The 12,941-nt window shown below is 43.8% G+C and overlaps 1 protein-coding gene across 2 annotated transcripts in view; it reads right to left on the bottom strand.

The window, feature by feature from the left end:
* The window catches only part of LOC139575848 (transcription initiation factor TFIID subunit 4-like), a 101,319-nt gene that overhangs the window by 79,962 nt on the left and 8,416 nt on the right, over positions 1 to 12,941 (bottom strand). For both annotated transcript variants that reach the window (XM_071401211.1, XM_071401212.1), the window contains exon 2: positions 11,870 to 12,030. In XM_071401211.1, the coding sequence (XP_071257312.1) occupies positions 11,870 to 12,030 (161 nt within the window). The remainder of the gene's footprint in view (positions 1 to 11,869; positions 12,031 to 12,941) is intronic.

Here is a 12,941-nt window from a genome sequence, read left to right as displayed (position 1 = left end):
TAACACAGTACCATGCTGGTGGGAGGGAAAAACTAACACAGTACCATGCTGGTGGGAGGGCACTAACTAACACAGTACCATGCTGGTGGGAGGGCACTAACTAACACAGTACCATGCTGGTGGGAGGGCACTAACTAACACAGTACCATGCTGGTGGGAGGGCACTAACTAACACAGTACCATGCTGGTGGGAGGGCACTAACTAACACAGTACCATGCTGGTGGGAGGGCACTAACTAACACAGTACCATGCTGGTGGGAGGGCACTAACTAACACAGTACCATGCTGGTGGGAGGGAAAAAACTAACACAGTACCATGCTGGTGGGAGGGCACTAACTAACACAGTACCATGCTGGTGGGAGGGAAAAAACTAACACAGTACCATGCTGGTGGGAGGGCACTAACTAACACAGTACCATGCTGGTGGGAGGGAAAAAACTAACACAGTACCATGCTGGTGGGAGGGCACTAACTAACACAGTACCATGCTGGTGGGAGGGCACTAACTAACACAGTACCATGCTGGTGGGAGGGAAAAAACTAACACAGTACCATGCTGGTGGGAGGGCACTAACTAACACAGTACCATGCTGGTGGGAGGGCACTAACTAACACAGTACCATGCTGGTGGGAGGGAAAAACTAACACAGTACCATGCTGGTGGGAGGGCACTAACTAACACAGTACCATGCTGGTGGGAGGGCACTAACTAACACAGTACCATGCTGGTGGGAGGGCACTAACTAACACAGTACCATGCTGGTGGGAGGGCACTAACTAACACAGTACCATGCTGGTGGGAGGGCACTAACTAACACAGTACCATGCTGGTGGGAGGGCACTAACTAACACAGTACCATGCTGGTGGGAGGGCACTAACTAACACAGTACCATGCTGGTGGGAGGGCACTAACTAACACAGTACCATGCTGGTGGGAGGGCACTAACTAACACAGTACCATGCTGGTGGGAGGGCACTAACTAACACAGTACCATGCTGGTGGGAGGGCACTAACTAACACAGTACCATGCTGGTGGGAGGGCACTAACTAACACAGTACCATGCTGGTGGGAGGGCACTAAGTAACACAGTACCATGCTGGTAGGAGGGCTGGGGCTGGGCACTAAGTAACACAGTACCATGCTGGTGGGAGGGCACTAACTAAAACAGTACCATGCTGGTAGGAGGGCTGGGGCTGGGCACTAAGTAACACAGTACCATGCTGGTGGGAGGGCACTAACTAACACAGTACCATGCTGGTGGGAGGGCACTAAGTAACACAGTACCATGCTGGTAGGAGGGCACTAATGAACACAGTACCATGCTGGTGGGAGGGCTGGGCACTAACTAACACAGTACCATGCTGGTGGGAGGGCACTAAGTAACACAGTACCATGCTGGTAGGAGGGCACTAACGAACACAGTACCATGCTGGTGGGAGGGCTGGGCACTAAGTAACACAGTACCATGCTGGTGGGAGTGCACTAACTAACACAGTACCATGCTGGTGGGAGGGAAAAAACGAACACAGTACCATGCTGGTGGGAGGGCAGGGCACTAACTAACACAGTACCATGCTGGTGGGAGGGCTGGGCACTAAGTAACACAGTACCATGCTGGTGGGAGGGCTGGGGCTGGGCACTAAGTAACACAGTACCATGCTGGTGGGAGGGAAAAAACTAACACAGTACCATGCTGGTGGGAGGGCACTAACTAACACAGTACCATGCTGGTGGGAGGGCAGGGGCTGGGCACAAACCAACACAGTACCATGCTGGTGGGAGGGCACTAACTAACACAGTACCATGCTGGTGGGAGGGCACTAACTAACACAGTACCATGCTGGTGGGAGGGCACTAACTAACACAGTACCATGCTGGTGGGAGGGCACTAACTAACACAGTACCATGCTGGTGGGAGGGCACTAACTAACACAGTACCATGCTGGTGGGAGGGCACTAACTAACACAGTACCATGCTGGTGGGAGGGAAAAAACTAACACAGTACCATGCTGGTGGGAGGGCACTAACTAACACAGTATCATGCTGGTGGGATGGCTGGGGCTGGGCACAAACTAACACAGTACCATGCTGGTGGGAGGGAAAAAACTAACACAGTACCATGCTGGTGGGAGGGCACTAACTAACACAGTACCATGCTGGTGGGAGGGAAAAAACTAACACAGTACCATGCTGGTGGGAGGGCACTAACTAACACAGTACCATGCTGGTGGGAGGGCACTAACTAACACAGTACCATGCTGGTGGGAGGGCACTAACTAACACAGTACCATGCTGGTGGGAGGGCACTAAGTAACACAGTACCATGCTGGTGGGAGGGAAAAAACTAACACAGTACCATGCTGGTGGGAGGGCACAAACTAACACAGTACCATGCTGGTGGGAGGGCACTAACTAACACAGTACCATGCTGGTGGGAGAGCACTAACTAACACAGTACCATGCTGGTGGGAGGGCACTAACTAACACAGTACCATGCTGGTGGGAGGGCACTAACTAACACAGTACCATGCTGGTGGGAGGGCACTAAGTAACACAGTACCATGCTGGTGGGAGGGAAAAAACTAACACAGTACCATGCTGGTGGGAGACCACTAACGAACACAGTACCATGCTGGTGGGAGAGCACTAACTAACACAGTACCATGCTGGTGGGAGGGCACTAACGAACACAGTACCATGCTGGTGGGAGGGCACTAACTAACACAGTACCATGCTGGTGGGATAGCACTAACTAACACAGTACCATGCTGGTGGGAGGGCACTAACTAACACAGTACCATGCTGGTGGGAGAGCACTAACTAACACAGTACCATGCTGGTGGGAGGGCACTAACGAACACAGTACCATGCTGGTGGGAGGGCACTAACTAACACAGTACCATGCTGGTGGGAGGGCACTAACTAACACAGTACCATGCTGGTGGGAGGGCACTAACGAACACAGTACCATGCTGGTGGGAGGGCACTAACTAACACAGTACCATGCTGGTGGGATAGCACTAACTAACACAGTACCATGCTGGTGGGAGGGAAAAAACTAACACAGTACCATGCTGGTGGGAGGGCACTAACTAACACAGTACCATGCTGGTGGGAGGGCACTAACTAACACAGTACCATGCTGGTGGGAGGGCACTAACTAACACAGTACCATGCTGGTGGGAGGGAAAAAACTAACACAGTACCATGCTGGTGGGAGGGCACTAACTAACACAGTACCATGCTGGTGGGAGGGAAAAAACTAACACAGTACCATGCTGGTGGGAGGGCACTAACGAACACAGTACCATGCTGGTGGGAGGGCACTAACTAACACAGTACCATGCTGGTGGGAGGGCACTAACTAACACAGTACCATGCTGGTGGGAGGGCACTAACTAACACAGTACCATGCTGGTGGGAGGGCACTAACTTACACAGTGCAGGGCACTAGGTGCAGGGCACCAAGTAACACAGTACCATGCTGGTGGGAGGGCTGGGTACTAACTAACACAGTACCATGCTGGTGGGAGGGCTGGGCACTAAGTAACAGAGTACCATGCTGGTGGGAAGGCTGGGTACTAACACAGTACCATGCTGGTGGGAGGGAAGGGCACTAACTTACACAGTGCAGGGCACTAAATGCAGGGCACCAAGTAACACAGTACCATACTGGTGGGAGGGCTGGGCGCTAACTAACACAGTACCATGCTGGTGGGAGTGCTGGGTACTAAGTAACACAGTACCATGCTGGTGGGAGTGCTGGGTACTAAGTAACACAGTACCATGCTGGTGGGAGGGCAGGGGCTGGGCACTAAGTAACACAGTACCATGCTGGTGGGAGTGCTGGGTACTAAGTAACACCGTACCATGCTGGTGGGAGGGCTGGGCACTAAGTAACACACTGGTTCCCCATATATATATATTAAAGGTTGACCGATTATGATTTTTCAACACCAATACCGATTATTGGAGGACCCAAAAAAGCTGATACCGATTAATCGGCCGATTTTTATATATATATTTGTAATAATGACAATTACAACAACACACTTTTATTTTAACTTAACATAATACATCAATAAAATCAATTTAGTCTCAAATATATAATGAAACATGTTCAATTTGGTTTAAATAATGCAAAAACAAAAGTGTTGGAGAAGAAAGTAAAAGTGCAATATTTGCCATGTAAAAAAGCTAACGTTTAAGTTCCTTGCTCAGAACATGAGAACGTATGAAAGCTGGTGGTTCCTTCTAACATGAGTCTTCAATATTCCCAGGTAAGAAGTTTTAGGTTGTAGTTATTATAGGAATTATAGGACTATTTCTCTCTATACCATTTGTATTTCATATACCTTGGACTATTGGATGTTATTGCCAGCCTAATCTCGGGAGTTGATAGGCTTGAAGTCATAAACAGCGCAATGCTTGAAGCACAGCGAAGAGCTGCTGGCAAATGCACGAAAGTGCTGTTTGAATGTAACGATTTTCGATTTTCGTCGTCAGATGAAGAGTAGTCGGACCAAAGCGCAGCCTGGTAAGTGTTCATGTTCATTTATTAAAAACAGAACACTAAACAAAATAACAACGAGAATGAAACGAAACGAAACAGTCCTGTCTGGTACAGACACAAAGACAGAAAACAACTACCCACAAAACACAGGTGGGAAAAGGCTACCTAAGTATGGTTCTCAATCAGAGACAACGATAGACAGCTGCCTCTGATTGAGAACCACACCCGGCCAAACACACAGAAATAGAAAACATAGAACACAAAACATAGAATGTCCACCCCAACTCACGCCCTGACCAAACCAAAATAGAGACATAAAAAAGGAACTAAGGTCAGGGCGTGACATTGAATGAATGCTCTACGAGCTTGCTGCTGCCGACCACCGCTCAGTCAGACTGCTATATCAAATATCAAATCATAGACTTAATTATAATATAATAACACACAGAAATACGAGACTTAGGTCATTAATATGGTCAAATCCGGAAACTATCATCTCGAAAAGAAAACGTTTATTCTTTCAGTGAAATACGGAACAGTTCCGTATTTTATCTAACGGGTGGCATCCATAAGTCTAAATATTCCTGTTACATTGCACAACCTTCAATGTTATGTCATAATTACGTAAAATTCTGGCAAATTAGTTCGCAAAGAGCCAGGGGGCCCAAACTGTTGCATATACACTGACTCTGCGTGCAATGAACGCAAGAGAAGTGACACAATTTCACCTGGTTAATATTGCCTGCTAACCTGGATTTCTATTAGCTAAATATGCAGGTTTAAAAATATATACTTCTGTGTTTTGATTTTAAGAAAGGCATTGATGTTTATGGTTAGGTACACGTTGGAGCAACGACAGTCCTTTTTCGCGAATGCGCACCGCATCGATTATATGCAACGCAGGACACGCTAGATAAACGAGTAATATCATCAACCATGTGTAGTTAACTAGTGATTATGATTGATTGTTTTTTATAAGATAAGTTTAATGCTAGCTAGCAACTTACCTTGGCTTCTTACTGCACTCGCGTAACAGGCAGGCTCCTCGTGGAGTGCAAAGTCAGGCAGGTGGTTAGAGCGTTGGACTAGTTAACTGTGAGGTTGCAAGATTGAATCCCCGAGCTGACAAGGTAAAAATCTGTCGTTCTGCCCCTGAACAAGGCAGTTAACCCACCGTTCCTAGGCCGTCATTGTAAATAAGAATGTGTTCTTAACTGACTTGCCTAGTTAAATAAAGGTGTAAAAAAAAAAAAAAAAAAAATCGGTGTCCAAAAATTACGATTGTTATGAAAAGTTGAACAATCGGCCATTCCGATTAATCGGTAGACCTCTATAAAAAAATATATTAAAAAAATAAAACACACACACACACAACCGAGAGAGGGAAGAAGGGAGACAGGAAAAGGGGGAATGAAGGGGGAAATGAAGAGGGGAAAGGGCTTAGATGAAGAGGGCTCCTCCCTCCAAGTCTATCCTTAGCAGAACGTTTTGTGGGCTCAAAGAATGTGCAGTTAGGTGGGAAGAGAATGGGGCTCACGAGGGGGGAAGAGCAGGGGAGTGCATCGCCCCATCAGCCATACCTTCATAACACATTTCTCATTCACCAGCTAAAGCGTTGTTAGCTTTTTAAGCCAATCAGGCAGTTGGATGATGAATGATTTAACACTTGTCGAAGGAAGGAGCTTGGCTCGGAATGCCTTCCGTTTTCCCTCACGGTCACAGGAGAGACAGACAGCCTGACAGAGAGGAGAGGAGCACCGGGAATAGACCCCATTCCCTTTCATATTCCAGCTCCTCTTCTTTTCATGTGTTGATGTTTATGTCAATGCCGGCAGCTCACTAATCTGCTATCAGTGACAGTGTTGAACCTTCGATTCACTCTGAACCTAAATCACTATCACAACCAACTCTGCAATACCTTGTTACAGTGTTTATATCAGGATGAGCAGGTAGGAAGAAGGATAACAAGTTCAGCAACTCAAAGATAACCGTCTTAATTTCTACGGCTCATGTGAAAATAAGTCTGAGCCTACTGGTACCAGTGTCTAGTGGTGCTGAGTCCTCCAGTAACAAACACGTACTTAGGTTATTACAATGCAATTACCATTTACATTGTAACGTATATATTTTTAATAATTCTATAATGCTATAATTTTTCAAATGAGTAACAATTTACTGACTTGCAATCACACAGAATTAGAGGCTAAATACTGGCATAATGACACCCAATGGTAATCAAAGGAAGTGCAATGCATTTTTGTTCAGCTGAATTATGCAAGTCAAGGAAATGCTTCCCCCTGGTGGTGTTTATATGTTATTGTTTGCAGGTACCAGACAGGATATTTATTTTATTTTTATTTCACCTTTATTTAACCAGGTAGGTGACGAATATGAAGCGAGGGCCAGCCAACGAGAGCATACAGGTCCCAGTGGTGGGTAGTATATGGGGCTTTGGTGACAAAACCCCCCTGGTATCTCATTTCAGTTCGTCAAATTGCCATTCTACCAACCCTTTCTGTTCAAAGTAGACACTTTGACAACAGAGTATACAAAATCAACTTTTGTCAAGCACAGTCAAGTTCAGCAGACACATCTACTGACAAGTTGTCCAACAAGAGTTGTGAAACATGTTAGTCCTCCTACCACATTCTGGATTCAATACAATAAGCTTCACAATGAATCAGAGGCGACAAAAAAAATGAGCTGCCTGTTTGGCATGTTATTTTAGCATTAAGACGTGTCACATATTAGTTTGCAAACAATGCAAAAAAAATTATAACAAATTAATAAAGCTGCATACAAACATGGTCTCTTTTTTGCTTTCTTGAGTAAGGCAGCTCCAAAGTGCAGGTGTTTCAGCCTAGCTCAGCGCTTTCTGTGGTGGAAGGGCAGCCAGCGGAAAATACAGAGCGTAGGCGTTGGTAATCTTCTCTAGTTGCGCCAGGATTGGCTCAGTGTTCTGTCACTCATGGGGACACTACGTCACCGCAGAATCTACAGGGTGAGCTAGGCAGTTCAAGCCCCCTTGAATGCTGACAGATTTACATGATGAAGTGCCCATCCAAGAAGGCTCAAGGTCATTGGCCACAGATAAAATTACGTCAAATCACGTTATACTGTATCTACCGTAGCTTTGATTGGACTGATCATGTCAACATCATACTTTCAAAATCTTAGCTGACAAGCAGTCATCATCATGAATCACGTCGACAATCTACTGGCAAATCCTTTTCAATCATTGTCATATGAAGAGGAATTATAGATAAAATGTATCGGTGCTTATCGGCCATTGGACATAAACATTACACAACAAGTTAGAAATCGCAAATTCAATAATGAGTGGTTTGTAAGAAATCAGTGAATACCTGCAAGCGTTGAAAATAAATTACTATTTTGCTTCCCCTGCCTGCTATTCGGTGGAGAGGGTGTGTGGTCCAAGTCTGGGTTTAAGGGTCTAATTTCCAAGCTTTAAAAAATTAACATTCACACGCATGGGCCAGAAGAGGTTGAATACATTGGTCATGCTGTCAATTCAGCAGCATGACTTCTGCTGCGTTCAAAACAACTGGAAACTCGGAACTGGGAAATCTCAGATGTCAGTGAGTTCAAGACACCTGGGAACTCAAAAAACGAGCTCAGATTGGGAAAATATGTTTTCAACGGTCATCCAACTCGGAATTCCAGTCGGGAACTTGGGTCTCTTTCTAGAGCTCCGACCTGAAAATCACTGACGTAATGATTCAACCTTGTTTTTCCCCCCCGAGTTCCCAGTTGTCTTGACAGCACCATAAATCCAGAGAATGCCAGACTTTGATAACAAAGTTTTATGACAAAATTTGCCCACAAGAAGGACCGCTGCGCCACCTTCCTGTTCAAGTGAGCAGCACAACAATGGTGAGTCCAAAAATGTCTTGTATGCTGCTGCATAAATTATGTAATATGCCAGGGAGATATGTATACTGTAGCTAAGAAAGTAATACTTAGTCTATGTTATGTAGTAAGCTGCTAGCAGACAGTGTGCCTCACTCTAATACTTTGGTCCCTTCCCCCTCATAACTGGTGGTTCACATGTAGCCTATAGCCTGTCTTAGAGAAATATCATTGAATGTTGTAAGAGATTTCATTGTCTGCTTATATGCCCCCTTTATTTATCCTACGGTTCTGACTTGGTGTACAGGGAGAATACTGTAAGAAAGGCCTACGTTCTGAATTCTGACGCTGTACATTTCAAAAGTGCTGAACAAATAGTTATATTGACTATGTTCGTCTTAGCTCGCTCATTAATGTCTTAATCGAAATAACAGATTGCCTCTTATCCGCTTATTATTCCCTTATGCCATAGCTTGTACATCTCAATTGTCAGTAGAAACCACATTTGTTTATGCAAGTCAGCCATATCAGCTTCACTACCATTCAAAAGTTTGGGGTCACATAGAAATGTCCTTGTTTTTATAAGATTTTTTTTTTTTTGTCCATTAAAATAACATCAAATTGATCAGAAATACAGTGTAGACATTGTTCATGTCGTAAATGACTATTGTAGCTGGAAACGGCTGATTTTTTATGGAATATCTACAGTTGAAGTCGGAAGTTTACATACACCTTAGCCAAATACATTTAAACTCAGTTTTTCACAATTCCTGACATTTAATCTTACAAAAAATTCCCTGTCTTAGGTCAGTTAGGAACACCACTTTATTTTAAGAATGTGAAATGTCAGAATAATAATAATAGTAGAGAAAATTATTTATTTCAGCTTTTATTTCTTTCATCACATTCCCAGTGGGTCAGAAGTTTACATACACTCAATTAATATTTGGTAGCATTGCCTTTAAATTGTTTAACTTGGGTCAAACGTTTCAAGTAGCCTTCCACAAGCTTCCCACAATAAGTTGGGTGAATTTTGGCCCATTCCTCCTGAGAGAGCTGGTGTAACTGAGTCAGGTTTGTAGGCCTCCTTGCTCACACACGCTTTTTTTAGTTCTGCCCACAAATTTTCTTTAGGATTGAGGCCAGGGCTTTGTGATGGCCACTAAAATACCTTGACTTTGTTGTCCTTAAGCCATTTTGCCACAACTTTGGAAGTATGCTTTGGGTCATTGTCCATTTTAAGACCCACTTGCGACCAAGCTTTAACTTCCTGACTGATGTCTTGAGATGTTGCTTCAATATATCCACATAATTTTCCGTCCTCATGATGCTATCTATTTTGTGAAGTGTACCAGTCCCTCCTGCAGCAAAGCACCCCCACAACATGATGCTGCCACCCCTGTGCTTCATGGTTGGGATGGTGTTCTTCAGCTTGCAAGCGTCCCCCTTTTTCCTCCAAACATAACGATGGTCATTATGGCCAAACAGTTCTATTACCCGCAAAACACCAGTCTCAACGTCAACAGTGACGAGGCGACTCCGGGATGCTGGCCTTCTAGGGCAGAGTTCCTCTGTCCAGTGTCTGTGTTCTTTTGCCCATCTTAATATTTTCTTTTTATTGGCAAGTCTAAGATATGGCTTTTTCTTTGCAACTCTGCCTAGAAGGCCAGCATCCCGGAGTCACCTCTTCACTGTTGACGTTGAGACTGGTGTTTTGTGGGTACTATTTAATGAAGCTGCCAGTTGAGGACTTGTGAGGCATCTGTTTCTCAAACTTGACACTTTAATGTACTTGTCCTTTTACTCAGTTGTGCAAGGGAGTAGTACACAGCGTTGTACCCAATCTTCAGTTTCTTGGCAATTTCTCGCATGGAATAAACTCCATTTCTCAGAACAAGAATAGACTGACGTGTTTCAGAAGGTTCTTTGTTTCTGGACATTTTGAGCCTGTAATTGAACCCACAAATGCTGATGCTCCAGATACTCAACTAGTCTAATGAAGGCCAGTTTTATTGCTTCTTTAATCAGAACAACAGCCTTCAGCTGTGCTAACATAATTGCAAAAGGGTTTTCTAATGATCAATTAGCCTTTTAAAATTATAATCTTGGATTAGCTAACACAATGTGCCATTGGAACACCGGAGTGATGGTTGCTGATAATGGGCCTCTGTACACCTATGTAGATATTCCATTAAAAATCTGCCGTTTCCAGCTACAATAGTCATTTACAACATTAACAATGTCTACACTGTATTTCTGATCAATTCGATGTTATTTTAATGGACAAAAAATTTGCTTTTCTTTCAAAAACAAGGACATTTCTAAGTGACCCCAAACTTTTGAGCAGTAGTGTATGTTTTTTTTAAATGGCAGTAAATGAGGCTGAATGAACTGTTTCGTTTCCCAGACAAGGCTCCGCTGATGGTGTAGCGGTGTTAAGGATTCATGAAGCTGAAAAGAAAGCTCTGCTGTTGGGACAGCTTTATGTAGGACCTAACAGTTTGTGGGCACCATTTGTCACCATTGTAGTGCAATTCATGTATTGTTTAGTGTTGTGTTGTGTAGTGGCTTTGCTGGCATACAAAAAAGAAATAAAATAAATTTGTCCCACCAGGATTTACATGTTAAAATCGCCACTGCAATTAATAATGTTTCCACAGGTGATAATAAGCAAATTTCTATGAAATATTTAGCAGCTCTTTAATTTATGAAAATAGGAGACCCAGAAGAGTCATTAAAATAAGGATCTTAATCCAGATCTACTGCTCTATCAAAATAATACTATATAATTACACATAAAAACACAATACTAAAGTCAAATATTTATGTCAAATACAGACCAGTCTGGATAAAAGCTTGATTTAAAAAAAAGAGCTGACAAATGTAACATGTCTAAACTGATATAATGTAAATCAGGTAGATTATATTTTGTTTACTAGTTTCAGCTGACAGTTTACACTATACGCATACAAATACAATGTTGTTATTACAGCAATTACAGTTACCAGAAGGACATAATGTAAAGTGTTACGACAACCATAAATCTCTTCCAATTGTCTCAGAGGCTTCAGTAATGTAAAGTGAGACTACAGAGAGACAGCTGGGTGGCAGGCTAAAACCACTTCATCTCTTTTGATATCCTCAGGGAATGTGTCTGCATACATCTGACAGTCAAATTCTTTACTACTATAGCGAATGGTAAAACCTAGCTACCTAAAGCAGCCCAGTGTGTAGATTAGTCTTCTATGAAATAGATTACCTCTTCAACATCCTATGCAATACAGGCCTTTCCATCATAAGGAATATCAAATGATGAGTTTCCCAAAAGCCAGAGGCTATATACATTCAGCAACTGTATTTTTCAATGTAATGAACTAAATCCATATTTTTTTATCAATATATCCCTCTGTGTAACTGATTCACATAACAACTAAGGGCATGTCACACTGTGGTAGTGACAGTGGGGGTAGTAACTCTTACCTGTGGGGTAGTTGCTCTGAAAGTGGCCCCTGCAGTGGGGGTGGCAGTTCGGGGGGAGATGTTGTTCTGGGCCTGGGCCTGGGCTTGGGCCTGTGCCTGGGCAAGGGCCTGCTGTGGGACCATCACCAGCTGACCCATCTCAGTGCGCACCAACACCATTCCTAGAGGGCAGACAGAGCAATCACACACAATATACTCAGTCAAAGTCAATACACTGACCTAAAAGGCACCTGGGCTGGCTGTCAATGAAATGCACCTATTTCAGTCACATAGTGACCCTAGAAAGTGACAAGGAGACCAGTGACAAGGAGATCACGTTGGATTTATGAAACAGTAGAATCAATTCTGATGTCCAATCTGATTTCTTAATGCCATATTCAATCTGCCCATGAGAGCAGTACATTCCATTTACATCAGCATCAAATAGAATGAGAAATGATAGAGCTTTTATTACACAGTGTATCTGTTACTGAACATAAATGCCTCAAACAGATTTCCATAAGCCTCCTCTAGATTAACTCAGAGACTCATAGAAAATGTAACTATATTATACTAAAAAAAAATCACTAACACACAAAAGCTACTTTAATCATTGAACATTTTGTGTAGGCTAATGGGTATGCTATAAGAGTAATGTCCAGACACAAGTAGACCTTATGTGACTTAAATGTGTAGATCAGGAACAACTGAAACTGCAACATACCACCCTGCATCTCCCTGCTGGTTTGCCTCTGAAGCTAAGCAGCGTTGGTCCTGGTCAGTCCCTGGATGGGATACCAGATAGTGTTGGAGGGCTGGTAAGAGGCACTCTTTCCTCTGGTCTTAAAAATATCCCAATGCCCCAGGACAGTGATTTGGGACATTGCCCTGTGTAGGGTGCAGAATTTTGGATGGGACGTTAAACAGATGTCCTGACTCTCTGGCTGCGTTTACACAGGAAGCTCCATTCTGAAATGCTTTCCACTAATTGGTATTTTGACCAATCACATCAGATCCTTTCACATCAAGTTCCTCTAAGGCAGGGTTCCCCAAACTCGGTCCTGAGGCCCCCCAGGTGCACGTTTTGGTTTTT

This window comes from Salvelinus alpinus, chromosome 5, assembly GCF_045679555.1.
Source record: "Salvelinus alpinus chromosome 5, SLU_Salpinus.1, whole genome shotgun sequence".
NCBI classification, from domain to species: Eukaryota; Metazoa; Chordata; class Actinopteri; order Salmoniformes; family Salmonidae; genus Salvelinus; species Salvelinus alpinus.
Note: the sequence above shows the minus strand (reverse complement) of the source record. Positions and strands in the feature narration are given on the sequence as shown.